This window comes from Scylla paramamosain, chromosome 6 (assembly GCF_035594125.1).
Source record: "Scylla paramamosain isolate STU-SP2022 chromosome 6, ASM3559412v1, whole genome shotgun sequence".
In the NCBI taxonomy this organism is placed as follows: Eukaryota; Metazoa; Arthropoda; class Malacostraca; order Decapoda; family Portunidae; genus Scylla; species Scylla paramamosain.
In genome coordinates, this window is record NC_087156.1 from 29,211,623 (window position 1) to 29,229,496 (window position 17,874).

Here is a 17,874-nt window from a genome sequence, read left to right on the forward strand (position 1 = left end):
CTCTCTCTCTCTCTCTCTCTCTCTCTCTCTCTCTCTCTCTCTCTCTCTCTCTCTCTCTCTCTCTCTTTCTCTCTCTCTCTCTCTCTCTCTCTCTTTCTTCTTTTTTTTTTTTTATTTAAACAAGCATTTGTTACAAGGCGGGCAGTTTCATTTGTCTGTTGCTAAAGCTCCCTCTGCCATCGAGTGAGCTATCTTAAAGCTTCTGCCTTCACATACACAGTTGGCAAAACAAAGATTTACAATTACTTAATACACTTGCTACTTATAGATCATTTATAAAAATACAATGAAATATAATAAAATACTATTTACATCTTATATTATATACATTAATTATACTAGGGTGGGTGTAGGCGCATCCACCTATGAGCAGTGACCTTCATCTGTTGTGTGGATAGATTTCTCACGTCCACATCAGCAGTGAATGCGTTCCACCACAGCACCACTGCTGTTGAGAAGGCCTGCTGGTGTGTAGTAGTGTGGGACCTTGGGACTTCCAGTAGGAGATCATTGCTCAGAACCGTCCTCGTGCCATGCTCATATCTCCTCCAGGTGGCCCCCAGTTCTGTCAGATGGGAAATACATTGGATGTGTGCCTTGTTTAGCAACTCTCCTGCGGTGCTCCAGACTGTCCCACAGGTTACTTGCCTCATCAGGTTGGAGATTCTCGTGCTGCTGCTGCTGCTACTGCTGCTGCTGCTGCTTCTGCTGCCACTGCTGCCGCTGCTCCTCTTGCTGCCACTGCTGCTGGTGTGGGTGGTGTAGCTGGTGGTTTTGTGCCCCGCTGATTAGGCGCTCTGCCCGCCTTTGCACTTTGTCCAGCAGGCTAAGATGGCAGTGGGAACTTGACATCCAGGTGAGGGAGACGTACTCCATGATGGGCCTGACCTGGGCTTTGTACAGCATGTGTAGGCCGTCAGCATGGAGGTGTCTCATCCGGTGCAGTAATGTCACCTTAAGGGAGGCACTCCTCGCCACCCTCTTCAGGTGACGGTCAAACTGTAGCTGGGAATCCACCTCCACCCCAAGGATGTCAGTGCTGGCCTGCAGAGGGATGGTGTCTCGCCCGAGCTTCAGCTTCCCGAGCAGACGGTTCACTTCATCTTAGGAGTGTGTTATCACCATGACCTGGGTTTTTTCAGGGGCAAACTTAACTTGCCACCTTTCTCCCCATGTCATGATGTTCTGCAGTTGTCTGTTGGTGGCCTGTACCACGTTCTGAGTGTTGCCCCTCTCGTAAGTCCAGGAAAGGGTACAGTCATCTGCATAAGCACTGGCTTTAGGAGTGCTCTGCAGGAGATCGTTAAAATATATGTTCCACAGCATGGGACTGAGGACTGACCCCTGTGGAACGGAGGCCTCCACTGGGAAGTTGGACGAGGTGCTGTCATTCACCATGACGTGGAGGTTTCTCCCTGTCACGTAGCTGGAGAAGAGGTGCAGCATGTCCCTGGTGATGCCCAGCTGCTGGAGCTTAGTCATCAGCCCATGATGCCACACACAGTCAAATGCACCAGCTATGTCCAGGGAAATCACCAGGGAGGGATGTCTGGCATCAAGGGCATCATGCCAGGATTTGGAGAAGAGGAGGAGATCAGAGGTGGAGCAGCCCTTTCTGAAGCCATATTGCTTCTGGGATAGGAGGTGGTTCTCTTCAAGATATTTGTTGAGCTGCTTGCTGATTATCCTCTCAAAGATCTTGCTGACCACTGAGAGGAGGGAGATTGGCCTGTAATTTCCTGGCTCTGCTCTCGACCTCTTCTTATGTATTGGCGTAACCCTTGCCTCCTTCCACAGTGAAGGCCACTCTCCGGTCCGCGTGCACTGCTGGAAGATGTTTATGAGAGGGTCGGTGAGTTCTGCTGCGCAGTGTTTTACGAGATGTGGACTTACTCTGTCAGAGACAGGTGCCTTCCTAGTATTGACGCCCTCAGGAGTCTTCTCATGTCGCTTTCAGTGACTATCACACACTCTAGGGATGAGGCGCCAAGACGAGGGAGAGTGGGGGCTGCCTGTCAGGTTCTATTGTCATCTTTCGGGGTCATCTTTCGGCTGAACTCTGCAGCAAGGTCAGCCTTTTCGCAACTGGTGGTGGCCAGATCTCCGTCAGGTTTTCTAAGGGCAGGAATGCATTTTTGGTGGGAGATGCCTTGTCTTTCCTTCACCAGGCTCCACCACTGCTTAGGATCAACCTGGTTCGTAGAAAGCTTCCTCTTGATGTTTGTCTCCCATCTTGCCTTTGCCCATTTTGCCGTCCTTGTCATGTTTTTGCACTCTCTTTTGTGTAGGGTTCTGTTCTCCTGTGTGGGATGTCTCTTGTAGTGCTGCCATGCTCTATATTTCTTATCAGCAGCTACACGGCAGTGGTACCCAAACCAGGGCTGGTCCTTAGGGTTGGTTGTGTACATTCTGTGTGGCACAAATTGTTGCTGCAGTGAGTGAAGGACAGTGGTAAAGGTGGCGACATCGTGGTGTGGGCCGCCAGTTAGGACAGTCTGCCAGTCAGTCACTGTCAGAGTCTGCCTCATGGTCTCCCAGTTGGCAAGCTCCCAGAACCAGATGATTCACTGTTGTTTTTCATCATGCGCGGCAGCAAGATTGATGGAGGATAACACTGCGTGGTGATCAGAGTTGCCCACTTGGTCTAGTGGGTAGCACACCACACTGTCCTCTGGAAGATCGGAGAGTACCGGGTCCAGGGAGCCCCCACGCTGGTGTGTTGGGAAGTTGACATGGTTGTGTAGTCCCTGTACCACAGTGAGTTCGGTGAAGGCCCTCATCACCAAGTGCTGGTTAAGATCCCCTATGATCACTACATGTTGGCAGTTGTGGGCGACCATAATGTTGTCAAGATTTTTTTTTTTTTTTATGTAGGAAGGATACTGGCCAAGGGCAACAAAAATCTAATAAAAAAAGTGCCCACTGAAATGCCAGCCCCATAAAAGGGTCAAAGCAGTGGTCAAAAATTGGTGGATAAGTGTCTTGAAACCTCCCTCTTGAAGGAATTCAAGTCATAGGAAGGTGGAAATACAGAAGATAGTCTGAGAGGTAGTTTAAGGGAGCATTTCCTTGCCACTGTGGTCTGTAAGCAGCACACAATAGCAGGCTGCTCTTGTCTGCTAGGATGACGTGGAGAAAGACCATCTCCATAGCTGTAGGGATGTCAACTGGCAGGACATCAACCTGCATCCCGTTGCGGTGACACACAGCGATACCACCTCCCTGTCTTCCATGTCGGTCTCGCCTCACCCATGGCGAGTATCAGGGAATTTTGTCACATGTTGTTATGCAGCTGTCATCAAGGAAGGTCTCCACAGCCACTACTACATCCACCTGGTGTCTTAGGACAAATGTGTGTGTTAATTCTCCCACGTTGGTCCTAAATCCTCTCACGTTGGCTGAAAGGACCATGATGCTGCAGGCGTCCATGTTCTTTACCAAGCTGCTATTTGTGGGAGGTGATGGAGCTGGGCCCAGGACTGGAATGTAGGGGGCTGCAACACTGGGTTGGGGTGGGGTGCTGGGTGGGTGGAGGTGGGAGGGTGACGCTCCGACAGGATAGCATGGAAAAGTCGCTCTTGTCTTGCTTCTGCTGCTTTCGTGTAACACTGTTCTTCCGTGTGGCCTCGTCGCAAGCAGTAGGTACACTCTATTTTCTTCTTTACCTCTACCTGGCGTTTTCTGCACTGGTCGGCTGTATGTCCTTGCTGACCACAGAAATCGCACACTTCCGCTCTGCAGTAATTTGGTGTGTGACCTCTCTAGTGGCAGCGGCCACAGAACGGCGAAGATCCACTTGTCCTCCGTATTTCGTTGCCTATTGTTCCTTCTCATGTTGTTGGTGTCTCTCCCTGTGTCCCCCCCCTGTTGGCAGTAGGGGGAGTGTTGTGGGGGGGTGACGAGGGTGATCAGAGGGAAAGGAAGAGGTGTTGTCAGGTGCAGCGAGGGTGGTGGGGGGAGGAGCAACTTGGCAGCGCTGTACGGGTTGTTATTGCAGGTGTGAGGGACGGCCTCAGACTCCCACCCTGACTCCCACCAAACCTGTCAGTGGGGGTGTTCAGTGCACACCTCCTGCCCAGTCAGTATCTATCTTGCTGGGCAGGGCGCTGGTTGCATGTGTGACCAGGGGAGGGGTGGGGTACTGCTGGACCCAACTGAATGTAGGCATCTATGGGCGCTGAGTGTGTCAGCCAGTGATGCTCTCTGTTGTTGTAGTTTGCCTCCCTGTTGTTTGAAAGCCACCACTCGGGACTTGAGGGATTGGATCTTGCCACTCTGCCTGATGATAATTTCGACAAGCTCTTCAACAGAAGTGGAGAGAAGCTCCGTTCTAAAAGTGTCTTCAGGTGTTGGCAGGTCTGTTGGTGGGTCAAGGAGGGGAGCTTTGTCTGGTATAGGCGTGTCGTCAGCTCTGGAGAGCACTGACTTGGAGAAAGACTTGGATGTAGTTATTACCAGTGACCTCAAGTTCTCGAAGCATTGTATAGCTGTAGAGAAGAAGGCTCAGAAACTTTTATGCTACATAAAGAGACAATTTGGATATAGGAACAAAGAAATAGTATTATCACTGTACAACGCTCTCGTCCATCCACATTTGGAGTACGCAGTTCAGTTTTGGAGTCCTTCTTACTGTAAAGACATCACAAGACTGGAGAGAGTAAAGGCCAGGACGACCAAATTGATTCCAGAACTTAGACATGTGTTATACAAATTGCCTGAAGGAGTTGAACCTCTCCTCACTGGAGACCAGAAGGCTTTGTGGTCAGCTCATAGAGGTATTTAAGATACTTTGAGGTTTTGACAACGTGGACTTCAGATGCTTGTTCCAGCTGAGTGAGGGGTGTACTCGTAACAATGGCTACAAACTTGAACTGAAGCGTTATAACAGAGATCTTTGTGGGAACTTCTTTTCCCACAAAATCTGCAGTTGTTGGAATGCGCTTGCCTCAGATGTCGTCAATAGTGACTCTGTAGAGCAGTTCAAGACCCGACTCGACAAGGTGCTTCCTAGGTTGTAGACTCGATCTTGCGTGGACATGTGTTTTTAACTTGTTTGAGTCTCTTTCAGTACTCCCCTGTATGGGTCATAAGTCCTTCTGGAGTACTTCTCTTCCTTGTAACTCCTTGTAACTCCTTCTCTCTCTCTCTCTCTCTCTCTCTCTCTCTCTCTCTCTCTCTCTCTCTCTCTCTCTCTCTCTCTCTCTCTCTCTCTCTCTCTCTCTCTCTCTCTCTCTCTCTCTCTCTCTCTCTCTCTCTCTCTCTCTCTCTCTCTCTCTCTCTCTCTCTCTCTCTCTCTCTCTCTCTCTCTCTCTCTCTCTCTCTCTCTCTCTCTCTCTCTCTCTCTCTCTCTCTCTCTCTCTCTCTCTCTCTCTCTCTCTCTCTCTCTCTCTCTCTCTCTCTCTCTCTCTCTCTCTCTCTCTCTCTCTCTCTCTCTCTCTCTCTCTCTCTCTCTCTCTCTCTCTCTCTCTCTCTCTCTCTCTCTCTCTCTCTCTCTCTCTCTCTCTCTCTCTCTCTCTCTCTCTCTCTCTCTCTCTCTCTCTCTCTCTCTCTCTCTCTCTCTCTCTCTCTCTCTCTCTCTCTCTCTCTCTCTCTCTCTCTCTCTCTCTCTCTCTCTCTCTCTCTCTCTCTCTCTCTCTCTCTCTCTCTCTCTCTCTCTCTCTCTCTCTCTCTCTCTCTCTCTCTCTCTCTCTCTCTCTCTCTCTCTCTCTCTCTCTCTCTCTCTCTCTCTCTCTCTCTCTCTCTCTCTCTCTCTCTCTCTCTCTCTCTCTCTCTCTCTCTCTCTCTCTCTCTCTCTCTCTCTCTCTCTCTCTCTCTCTCTCTCTCTCTCTCTCTCTCTCTCTCTCTCTCTCTCTCTCTCTCTCTCTCTCTCTCTCTCTCTCTCTCTCTCTCTCTCTCTCTCTCTCTCTCTCTCTCTCTCTCTCTCTCTCTCTCTCTCTCTCTCTCTCTCTCTCTCTCTCTCTCTCTCTCTCTCTCTCTCTCTCTCTCTCTCTCTCTCTCTCTCTCTCTCTCTCTCTCTCTCTCTCTCTCTCTCTCTCTCTCTCTCTCTCTCTCTCTGGCGAAGTGCTAGGGGCTTGCTCTACCTTTGCCGCGGATCGGCCCGGTATTGCAGTACTTCCGGGATCGGTCCACTTATAAAAAAAAAAAAAAAAAAAAAAAAATCTCTCTCTCTCTCTCTCTCTCTCTCTCTCTCTCTCTCTCTCTCTCTCTCTCTCTCTCTCTCTCTCTCTCTCTCTCTCTCTCTCTCTCTCTCTCTCTCTCTCTCTCTCTCTCTCTCTCTCTCTCTCTCTCTCTCTCTCTCTCTCTCTCTCTCTCTCTCTCTCTCTCTCTCTCTCTCTCTCTCTCTCTTATTTGTACTGGATTACAAAAGTAAATACTTGAGCAAGTTACATACCACATTATATATTCAAAAGAAACTTTAAATGACTAAAGGTAACATTATTAGTGTTTCCTATCTAAAAGCCAAACTGTCTTGTGTAAATTCACCCACACCAACACAACAGCCAGTTATTTATCTGTTTTTTAAACCCCTGTAGGGTAGACACTTTCAGCTCCACCTTTGTGGCTAATATAGTGTTCCACCAGCCAATGTACTTGTTTATGTACTGTCTCCTGTGGTGCCATGTTCTGCAGTGGGGCTGCAGGAGTTCCTTGGGTGCACAGGCGATGTTTTCAGGGTGTTCACTTAAGCCTGGTAGGGTGGCTGTTGAAGTGCCTGTAGGTGGTTCATGTGACACAAATTCATCTTATACATGATGGCGATTCCTGCCACATCCTGCTAGCGTGGAACGGTGTGTGGAGGCATGGCTCATGGCCGGCATTGTTGTTTCTGATGAGCTGCACTGCCCTCTCCTGCACCTTGTCCAGGAGGGTGAGGTGTGTGGCTGCGCCACCCCATGCCAGGCATGCATACACCATTGAGGATCTAACTTGTGCTTTATAAAGCACTTCTAGATCCTTGCTGTCCAGGAGCCATGAAATCCTCCACAGAGAGGCCAACTTCCCCAAGGCCTCTCTGGCAAGGTGCTTGATGTGGGTCCTGAAGGTAAGCCCACGGTTGTAGGTAACCCCCAGCACCTCCACCTTGTCCTGTGGTGTCAGTGTCTCCCCCTTGAAGTCAAGACACAGGGCTGGCCTTGATTTGGAGACAACAAGCAGCTTTGTTTTTATGCAGTGTAAATCTCATCTTCCATGTTCTGCCCCAGGCTGTGATGTGTTGCTGAGCTGGGACACAACGGTGGCTTCCTCCCCTGAGCCGAAGCTGTGGGGTCAGCATGAGATCATCCATGTAGATTCTGGTGCTGGGGAGGAGATGCAACAGGTCGTTTATGTACAGGTTCTACAGCAGGGGGCCGAGACAGGTCCCCTGAAGGATACCTGCTTTGACGGGCTGCACCTCAGACTCTCAACCTCCAGTAGTCACCCTCAGATGCCTGTCACTCAGGTAGTCACTGTGAAGCGACAGGAGGGCCCCATTTATGCCTGCAGCTCAGAGTTTGTTGATCAGGGCTGTGTGCCACATCTGGTCAAATGTGCCCTCTGTGTCCAGCACCACAACGGCAGTGGCCTTGCCTTGGTCCAGGGCAGCACTGAGGTCAGTTTGTCAGCAATAAGTGCAGGTTAGCTGCTGACTGGTCTTGCCTGAAGCCAAACTGCCTGGTGCTAAGCACTGGCAGTAGGGGACACAGGGTGGTAATTTTGGGCACCTCTCTTATTGCACAACACTGTTAGTTTTTCCAGATTTTTGGCCACTTGCTAGCCTGGAAACACTGATTGAAAAGTGAGGCAAAGTGGGCATGCCAATTCACCGTCACACTGTCAAAGCAGGTGGGGACTGATTTTATCCAGCCCCACAGCCTTTTTCTTGTCCAGTTTTAAAAGTACTTTCCTCACCTCAGCTGCACTTGTTGTGATTAACACTAATTTGTCTTTTATTATTACTGGGAGAGTGGGAGGAGTTTTCTCAGGGTTGGGATGCACATTTTTCCCGCAAAGTGCTTGGTCAATAGGTTTGTCTTGCCCTGGGCTGTGTGAGCCATGCTGCCGTCCTCCCACACGAGAGAAGGGATGATGGTGACTCGCTCGTTGCCCTTCTGCTCCTTCACAAGGTTCCACCACCTCTTTGTCTTCACTTGGCCATCTCTCAGTTTTCCCCTGAAGTTCTCCCTTCATTGTTCTGCAGCTCACTCCTGAGTGTCCCTCATATACTGGGCCGCCTTGTGATGCCTTCACCTGTTCCGCATTGTTGGGTGCCTCTTGTAGGCTTACCAGGCGTGGTACTTGACATCAGAGGCAGTGCAACAGTCAGGCCCAAACCAAGATTGGTCAGAAGCCTTTGTTTTGTACTGGGAGTCTGGCACCCAGCAGGCCTGCAGAGTGTGGAGAATCTTGGTGAGCCACCTTGCCTACAGGTCCTTCCTAGCTACTCTGATTTCATCATTCCACCATGGTTTACATACATTCTTTCTTCTGCCTACTCTCACAGACCTTATCTGGTTCTTAGCAGCACCCCTCACATCCTCAACCAGTTTCTCATTCAGATGCTCCACGTCATGCACACTTACATCATCCCAGCTTCTCTCACTCAGATCAACTTGAAAGTTCCCCACCCTACATCTCTCAGTCTCCACTTCTTTTTCTTACTTGCCACTTTCACTTTGTTCCCATCATGCATCAAGCACTCCACAACCATCATGTTGTGATCAGACATAATATCAACCAAACCATCCTCATCTATTCACATATGCGACACAATTTCACGCATTCTTCCATTCACCAACATGTAGTCAATAGCTGATTCCTACTTTCTTGCATTCCAAGTCACATGGCCCTCAGCCAAAGTAACATTCAGATTTTCCAGCTCCAGTTCATCAGCAAACTCCCCAAGCATTTCACCATTCCTGTTCACCTGTTCGCCCAGTATTCCTACATGTGCATTCATATCACTCATAACTGGCACTCTCTCCTTTCCATGCTCTCTCACAACTTTCTTAAGTATGTCCTACTTCCTCCTATTCTCCCTATCTGCTCTTTCACTGATGACAATCATGTATACTATCACCAATACCACCTTCTCTGGTCTGCCACAACCATCCATGCATTTCACTCTGACTGCAAGCACATCCTCACTACTTGTATACTTCCCCACATCAATCTCCTCTACTTTCAGTCTTCTTTCTTGTAGAGTAGGACTACTCCTCCTACCAATGTTTCCTGTGTCCTATGCCCCTTTCCAGTCATAACATACTCACATCCCTCCATTCGTACATCATCTCTCAGGTGAGTCTCAGTGAGCCTGACTAAGTTGAACATCCACTTGCTGAGCTCCTTGCATATATCCTTAAACTTGCCCACACCCCATCCTCTCACATTCATACAGCCATTCTTTACACGTTTACATTCCTGGTTAGTCTCTTCTCTACCATGTTCATTGACATCATTGGGTCCTTCTTGTCATGCCTCGTCCACACAACACACTTACCTCACCCTTGTCCACTTGGCCATTCGTCATCCTAGCTTCTCATTCCTGTTGTGGTTGAGGTGGACCCCATCTCTCCCATAGAATTTGTCCTGGTCAAGAATCCCATCTATGTCGAGCAAGCTCATGTTGCCCTTCTCTGCCATCATTGTAAAATATGAGTAGTCTTGATCCTGATCTTGATGCTACAGGTAGCTTAGGATTACCCCTAGTAAAATATGAGTGGTCTTGATCTTGATCCTACAGGTGGCTTAGGATTACTACTAGTTGTCAAAGAGTTGTAGTCAGAGAGAGAGAGAGAGAGAGAGAGAGAGAGAGAGAGAGAGAGAGAGAGAGAGAGAGAGAGAGAGAGAGAGAGAGAGAGAGAGAGAGAGTGTATGTATCATAACTTTGACATTACTTTATGACATTTATGTTTCAGATACCTCATAATACTACCATTCTACATCCATTTGGTTACAATGTAAGTCATATTAGAGGAAATTTTTCAAATTTTTTGCCCTGGAACAGAGTAATTCCCTATTGATTTCAGTGAAGATCTGACTTATGACCAAATCAAGTTTTGCCCTGGGTCATGGAACAGATTAAAGATGTAATCCAAGGTACCACTGTACCTTAACATTTAATATCTTGCTCAGGCCATCCACAGAGACCTAAAATACCACTCTCAAATCTGAGTTTTTATATAGTGCCACATTTTTTTTTTTGTCTTGTGTCTTTTGGTAAGTTGTTTTGTTTTCTGAGTTGAACTGACTTTCGTTTGATATTTCTTCTTTAATTAAGTGCTACTGGCCCTTTTTTGTTGTTATTGTTGTGCTTCTTGTTGGCCAGAGGACATTCTTTGTTTTGTGCTACATATGGTTCTGTATCCTAATTTCTCTCCTGATCTGCCAGCCTTTAGTGGGTGAGGTCAGTCTTCTGGGAGATCTGAGGCAAGCTGAACATGGACCAAAGCATGGTAATATTTTGAGGACAGTGGGAGGACCTGTCACCAGTGGGCAGTTTTGCCATCAGGATATTACATGTGATGTGGTGTCCATTGCTCAGTTCTTCCTAAAAATTGACTGTTGAACCATTTTAAGCACTGGGGAGTGAGTACTTTGGAGTTATACTCCTCAGCAGTTGTGGCAGGGGATGGTGAACTTAAGGCTTTAGCTGTTTTATGGCTTATGAGTGGTCTGGAGTCATCTGTGTTCCCCACACTAGGCTACAGGGTTAGAGCCTAGGGAAGCTGATCTGAGAGTAGTTGGCAGCTGTTGGCAGTGTTGGTAGTGACCTGCAGAGGGGGCTTTGTAGGGTCATAACAATATATGTTTATATATATATATATATATATATATATATATATATATATATATATATATATATATATATATATATATATATATATATATATATATATATATATATATATATATATATATATATATATATATATACAGTGGAATCTTGGTTTTTGAACTTAATTCATTCTTGAATGCTGTTCAAAAACTGAAACTATTTACTCCATAGGAATCAGTGTAAAATAGATTAATTCTTTCTCTCATACCCATCCACCATGTCTTAGTGAGCAATGACTGACGCTCCTGTTGCTAAGATGGCCACTCCACAACATCTCCAGTTTAGAAATTTTCTATCCAGAAAGGATGTATTGAATGAATTTAGTGACACAAAACTCATCAAAAGATATTGTTTAGATCATTCTCTTTGTTACTGATCAAGTGTGGGAAGCCTTATAGAGTGACAGAGAGAGGAGCAAACCACTCACTGCCAAAATGAAGGTGATCACAACACTTAGATATCTTGCTGCTGGAAAAAGCTACTGGGAAAATGCAGTTGTGCAGTAGTGGTGGTGTTGTGGGTTATGGAGAGAGCCACAGGAGGGTTAGGATTACTCCTAAGTGGTGAACCTTCTTTGTTTACATTGAGGTTCTTCAATGGGATCACATTTAACTTATTTCAAAGACTGAATTACTGTCTTATTCTCTGTCTCTCCTCCTAATATATAAAAACAAAGGAAATATTTCTAGAAACTATAAATTAGTAATAGATGGCAGCTTTTGCTATGTCTTATAGTATTTGAAATCAAGTAACTTTGAAAACTGAATTATGATATGGCAACCAAAGCAATTAGGAGTTAAAAATTTTTGTTTGAAAACATAGTTGTTCGAAAAGCAAGATGTTCAGTAACTGTGGTTGCACTGTATGTGTGTATGTTGTAATGTACATTGAGGTGGCACAATGAAGGAAGTAAGAATGACGAAAGAGTAAAGATAATAAACGAGAAGAGAGAGAGAGAGAGAGACAGAGAGAGAGAGAGAGAGAGAGAGAGAGAGAGAGAGAGAGAGAGAGAGAGAGAGAGAGAGAGAGAGAGAGAGCACTTACTGACACTAACTTACCATAAGAATTTCCATGCCCAGACACACTCTTTCCCCAATTAATTTACCTTAGTTCCCTCTGTTCAGTCAGTTTGAGTCTTGCACAGTTTACTGCAGAAGAGTTGCCCTTGAAAATGAAATCATCTGGCCCCCTTTGTTTGATCAGAAGAATTTTTAAAAATAAAGTGTTTTATTCAAGTAGAGACTGCACGAGGAGCAGGTGTGGGCACATGTCTGTATGTGTGTGTGTCACACTCCCCGTTTAGCAGCAGCACAGGAAGGAGGTTGAAGCACCTTCTCACGCTCAGGTACTACCCTGTTGTTGGGAGGAGCAGACATACTGAGATGTGCTTTAGTATTTACTGGAGACTGAGGTGGGATACTAGGTAGCCAGATCAGTTGCCTTAAGAGGGGGTAAATGAGTCATTATTGGCTGTATGCCTCGGCCCATTTATACAGAATAGGAGTCTCCATAGTAGTCTGCCAGTAAGTGTAATAGTGAATTACACACTACGCCCAGGGAAGCGACTCCTTGGCTGTACAAGTGTACAAGTCAAGTTTTGTGCACACTGACCCTCCTGTGTGTTCATGGGCACTCTTCCGTTTCGTAATAGTTTCATATGTCTTTTGTTAGTGTCCCTGTTTGTTTTAAATGCTACTGTGGGCTGAGGCAGTTCAGCCACAGAGGACCTAAGCAATTAGCCATATAGTAAAATTTATTGCCTCCCCAGGTCCTGACAAGGCTTGTCGCCCAGTAAATGACACTACTTGATTTAAGGCTATAACACTCTGTTCGGCATTGGGAGGACAGTCACGGTAGGTGGAAGCCCAACAGGGTGTTATACCTCGATCATATGCGTGTTATTGTGTGTTAACTGTTTTTTCTAAACGTGGTTGTCGATTCTTCTGCAGCTGTGGGTGTTAAGTGCTGTTTGGAGCATCTTCCTTGCCTGTGGGTTGGTAAAATAGTCTGACAACCTCAACTTAATGTGACCTGGAGTTACGACCTTTGTGAATAGGGTGCAGGAGTCACAAGGGACCCTGTACACCCTGTCTGTAAGCCCTGCACTGAGTCCACATAGGAGGTGGCCCAGTAAAGCTAGTCCAGGTGTGGCAGTTAGGTGAAGGGGCTAGCAATTGTAATCGTAAAAATATATATATCTGTGTGTGTGTGTGTGTGTGTGTGTGTGTGTGTGTGTGTGTGTGTGTGTGTGTGTGTTTGTGTGTGTGTGTTGAAGATTGTACAGGTTAAAGGAGATATTTTGGGTACCCCCATACCCAAAAAAAACCCACCCAACTGTCTAAATTAAGATCTTATATTTACTGTACAAGTGTCACTGTCACTCGTGAGGCTGAGCCTGTACCACATATCAAAGCATCACTGTCGCACACAAGGCCTAACCTTTGTTATACTCTATCTACATGTCACTGTCACTCATTGGCCAAACTTCTAATATCTATGCCTGTGTCACTGTCACTTATTTCACTGTTTCACTAACACTGAATTTCTGGCCTCTGCACACTGCAACACTAAGGTTTTCCAGGCACTTGTCTGAGGTCTGAAATATGTTCCACCACTGCACATACTTTTGCTTAAACTGTCTTTGGTGGTGGGTGGAGTGAGACTGTGGAGTGGCCTGGACCAAGGGTGTTGTGGAGACAGCTCTATTGAGCACCTCAGTGTGGCATGGTGGCAAGCAGAGTTCCTTCAGGTGTGGTGTCCATTGCTCCAGCACCTTGTATAGAGAGGCGAGGCCTGCTACATCCCTGCGGTGCTGCAGGCTGTGTAGACTGTGGAGGCTGGCCTGCTGCTTGGGAAGGCCATTCTCTGTCAGTTCATTCTGCCCTCTGCTAAATCTTATCCAGGACAGTGAGGTAGGAGGGTGCTGCTCCACCCCAGGTGAGGCAGGAGAACTCAAGAGAGGAGCAGATCTCAGCTTTGTACAGCAGCTCCTGTCCCCTGCTGTCCAGGAGTCTGGACATTCTTCTGAGGCAGGCCAGCTTCCCTGCTGCTGACCTGGCGAGCTGAGTTGTGTGTGACTGTTAAGTCAGCTTGCTGTCAAATGTGACTCCCAGGATCTGCAGCTCCTGCTGAGGCATCAGTTGTGTCCCATTGAGAGTGGGGCGGATGTCATGTCCCAACCTGGACACCATGAGCAGCTGTGTATTTTGGGGGGCAAAGGTGACTTGCTATTTGCATCCCCAGTTCTCCAGGTGGCATAGTATGGTGTCATCTCTTGCCATCACCTCTTGTTCTTCCCCTGGTGAGAAGGGCAGTGACAAGGTGACGTCATTGGCATATACGTGGGCACTCAGAACGAAGTTAAGCATGTCATTGACATATTTCACAGTAATGGGCCCAGCATGCTGCCCTGCACCTATTTTCACTGGGGAAGACTGCTGCCCATTGTGGATTACCTGCACCTCCCACTCATGCAGGTAATCATGCAGCAGCTCCAGCAGGGCACTACCCACTCTGACTGTGTGTACTCGCTCTACCAGACCAGTGTGCCACACACGGCCAAAAGCACTGGCGATATCTAGTGCCAGGACAGCCATGGGCCTTCCCTTGTCCAGGTTGTCACTCCACTTATTTGACAACAGAATTGTGAGGTCTGCTGTTGAGCGAGCCTTCCTGAACCCAGACTGCCTGGCACTGAGATGGTGGCTGTTGAGGTGGGACGTGAGATGCCTTGCTAGGATGCCTTCCAACACCTTCCCCACCACTGGTAGCAGAGAGATGGGGTGGTAGTTCGCTGCCTCCAATCTGCTGCCCTTCTTGTGTACTGGCACCACATGGCTGGTCTTCTAGATTCTTGGCCACATTTCTTGGTGCAAGATGGCCTTGAATAACCTGAAGAGAGGGTGTGCCAGCACTCCAGAGCACCTGTGCAGTAGGCAGGGTCTTACTCTGTCAGGGCCCACAGCCTTGTTCTCTCTCTCTCTCTCTCTCTCTCTCTCTCTCTCTCTCTCTCTCTCTCTCTCTCTCTCTCTCTCTCTCTCTCTCTCTCTCTCTCTCTCTCTCTCTCTCTCTCTCTCTCTCTCTCTCTCTCTCTCTCTCTCTCTCTCTCTTGCAACACAGCAGATGTAAATGTGGTGCTGTATATGCTGAATGTAAAACTCTCATGCATTTCGATTTGTAGTTGTTTTGTTATGCACTTTCAACATATATACATATATGGCAACCTACACCTTTCTCTACTCCCTTTTTCTCTACCTCCTTCTCTCTTCCCCCTGTCTCTTCACTCCCTCTCTCTATCCCCTGTCTCTCCTCCTCCCTCTTTCTATTGCAACACTGCAGATGCAAACAAAGACATATGACGTTATGGTGTATATGCTGACAGGTTTTTGTGTATTTCAATCTGTGGGTGTTTTGATTATGTATATGTATGTGGTAATCAAGCCTGTGCTCAACATTTTAACAAAGACCATTGAAACCACATACAAAGTAAGTCAATTAGTTTGTTATAAATTTGTGACCTTTACCAGAGGCACAACACATCTCTTCATTACTAAGTAACTAAGATTTGTATTGTTTACTGATAAGTAAAGATATAATTTCTGAAGCCAGTTGTTCCTACTGGCTCTTCCTATTAAGTTTGGGTTCCCAAGTTTTTGATCTAAGAAATTTGCTTCAAGTGTTTAGGTCAATCTACAATCTTTTACCTAAATATTTGGCCTTCAAAATTCAACCTACACTTGAGGAAATATGGTACATTAACATATACAAATTCATTATTACTACCTGCAGATGTGCAGTGTATATTTACAGTAATTTTTCACTGAGTAGTATTTCTTGCATTTGCTGTTGTTCCATTCTTCTACACAACCAAAACTCTCCACCTTTTTGCTGACCCTTGGTTGTGTTCATATATCTGCCATGCCATCACCATTGCCTCTTACCATGGGGCACGATTGTTTTCCTGGCTGAGAATTGCATTTTATAATGTATTATCACATGAAATGTACCAACTTGACATTCATTGCCCTACTTTGAAGCTTCACCCAACACACACACTTACAGAAAATGTCACCTTAAAAGAATGCCATCACATGTATTGTGGTAAAAGTAGGACATAGACAGGGGGAAAGGTAAAAAAGATTCTATAAATAAGCATTTGTGATAGAATAGTTGTCATAGAAGAATCACATCCTAGAATTAGTGGTACATGTAAATGATACTGTACAATGCCATTTTTGTACCAATGACCAGTAAATGACAAAAATTAATCAGACATGCAATATCCAAACAAATACAACATTTGGACTTGCCATGCATTACTGTATTAAAAAAATATATATATATATATTTATTAGGATATAATGGAAATACTTTCAGGTCTCTCCTACACTCACCTGGCCTCCCCAATGCCAGAAGTTTACCGCAGGGAGAAATATGTGCCCCGAGGAGTATCCAACAGAAGGGCTGCTTTGCAGTGGGTGCAAGAAAATGGTGAAGATACAGGAGTCCTCTATTTTCTGGATGATGACAATGCCATAGATATACGACTCTTTAATGAAATGCGGTTGACCCAGACTGTTTCCATGTGGCCTGTGGGACTCATTGGTGAATATACTGTCAGTTCACCAGTTGTGAAAGGTGTAAGTTTCAATTGACAAGCTACTTAAAGTTTTCAGTGCTGGTTCAGTGAGCTACCTTTGTTTATACAGGACTCATGGTGCAACTGCTTACTTTCCTTACAGGCCTGAACTAAGGTCAGTCATGTCTTTAGAGATTGCCACTGTGTGTCCCATATGAATAAAGGAGTGTCTGCTCCTCATGTTTTTCAACATTTTTTTTTACAGTAACCTACTAGGTATTCAGAATTAATTTGTATCATAAATTCATTTTTTATCTCTACAGTAAGTCACCTGAAATTGAAAAGATCTGGTAATATATAACATGAACATTTTGTCTATCTGAAAGAATACAAGAAAATGACAAATAAAAAAGAAAAGTGTTAGTTACTTCAATAGGTAGCTGAATGTTCAGTTATTTTTATAAGACAGTTTGGAATGTATTTTATGTTAGAAAATGTTGGTTACACAATTTAAACATGAAGTAGATCTGTTTTTATTACTGACATCTTGTTTCCTTCTGAGAAAGTTGTTTGAGATGGCCATGGCAAATATATTTCCACTTTCCCCAAGTCCAGTGTTCACTCATTATGAGTATTCTTTTATTGGAGGTCTTTATGTTTTCCCCTTCAATTTCCCTTTTGTCCATTCTCTTCACAGAATCATTCTCATTCACTCCTGACATGTGGCTAAACCGTCTATGTGTCACATTTTACCTATCCATCTATTTTACGACCTGTTCCCATTGTTTTTTCTTCCTTAATTTCAAACATTTCATCTTCATGACCCACATGCTCATGCTATTCCTGTGTGAATCATCTCACTACAATGACTGATGTAGTGCATTTTATGTACACATCAGAGTAGGAAGGATAATGATATTTCTCATTCACTTTTTTGTTTCCATAGTTAAATTTGTACTATTTTTCATTAGTCCATATAACCTATCTGCATTTTGCTGCCCTCCTGTGTCCCTTTCCATGCCCAATGGTTACATATCCTTAGAGTTCTTCGCTTCTTTGCACTCTTATCCTAGAGTCCATAAAATCAACTTCCTATATCATCTTAAGATGTTGGTATTTTAATTTTTAAATCCCTTACTCTTTTGGTTGTAAGTCATTTGCAAGGGAAGAAGGAAAATAGTTTTTAGGGTAATCTTGTGCTGAGATTGGAAGGACATAATGAATATAGCTCAGAATAGGGAAGTATGTCTTACTGAATATTGTGTGGAATGACTCCTTACTGTTAATTTAAATGTTCATTTCAAGGAATCTCTGTTCAGTACCTTAATTCAAATCCATAAATAGCACATTCACATCACATTTGTAAGCTGGGTATTGTGTATGTCCTTTTCTAGGTGCAAAAGTAAAAGGTTTTAAAACTAAAACAGTAAAGTATGAAGAATTTTAAGTCTTCTGTGAACAAGAGAGAGAGAGAGAGAGA

At 45.5% G+C, this 17,874-nt stretch overlaps 1 protein-coding gene across 6 annotated transcripts in view; it reads left to right on the plus strand.

Moving 5' to 3' along the window:
- Positions 1–17,874, plus strand: part of LOC135101589 (galactosylgalactosylxylosylprotein 3-beta-glucuronosyltransferase S-like) — a 71,626-nt gene that overhangs the window by 45,017 nt on the left and 8,735 nt on the right. For all 6 annotated transcript variants that reach the window (XM_064005752.1, XM_064005750.1, XM_064005753.1 and 3 more), the window contains one exon: positions 16,193–16,455. In XM_064005752.1, the coding sequence (XP_063861822.1) occupies positions 16,193–16,455 (263 nt within the window). The remainder of the gene's footprint in view (positions 1–16,192; positions 16,456–17,874) is intronic.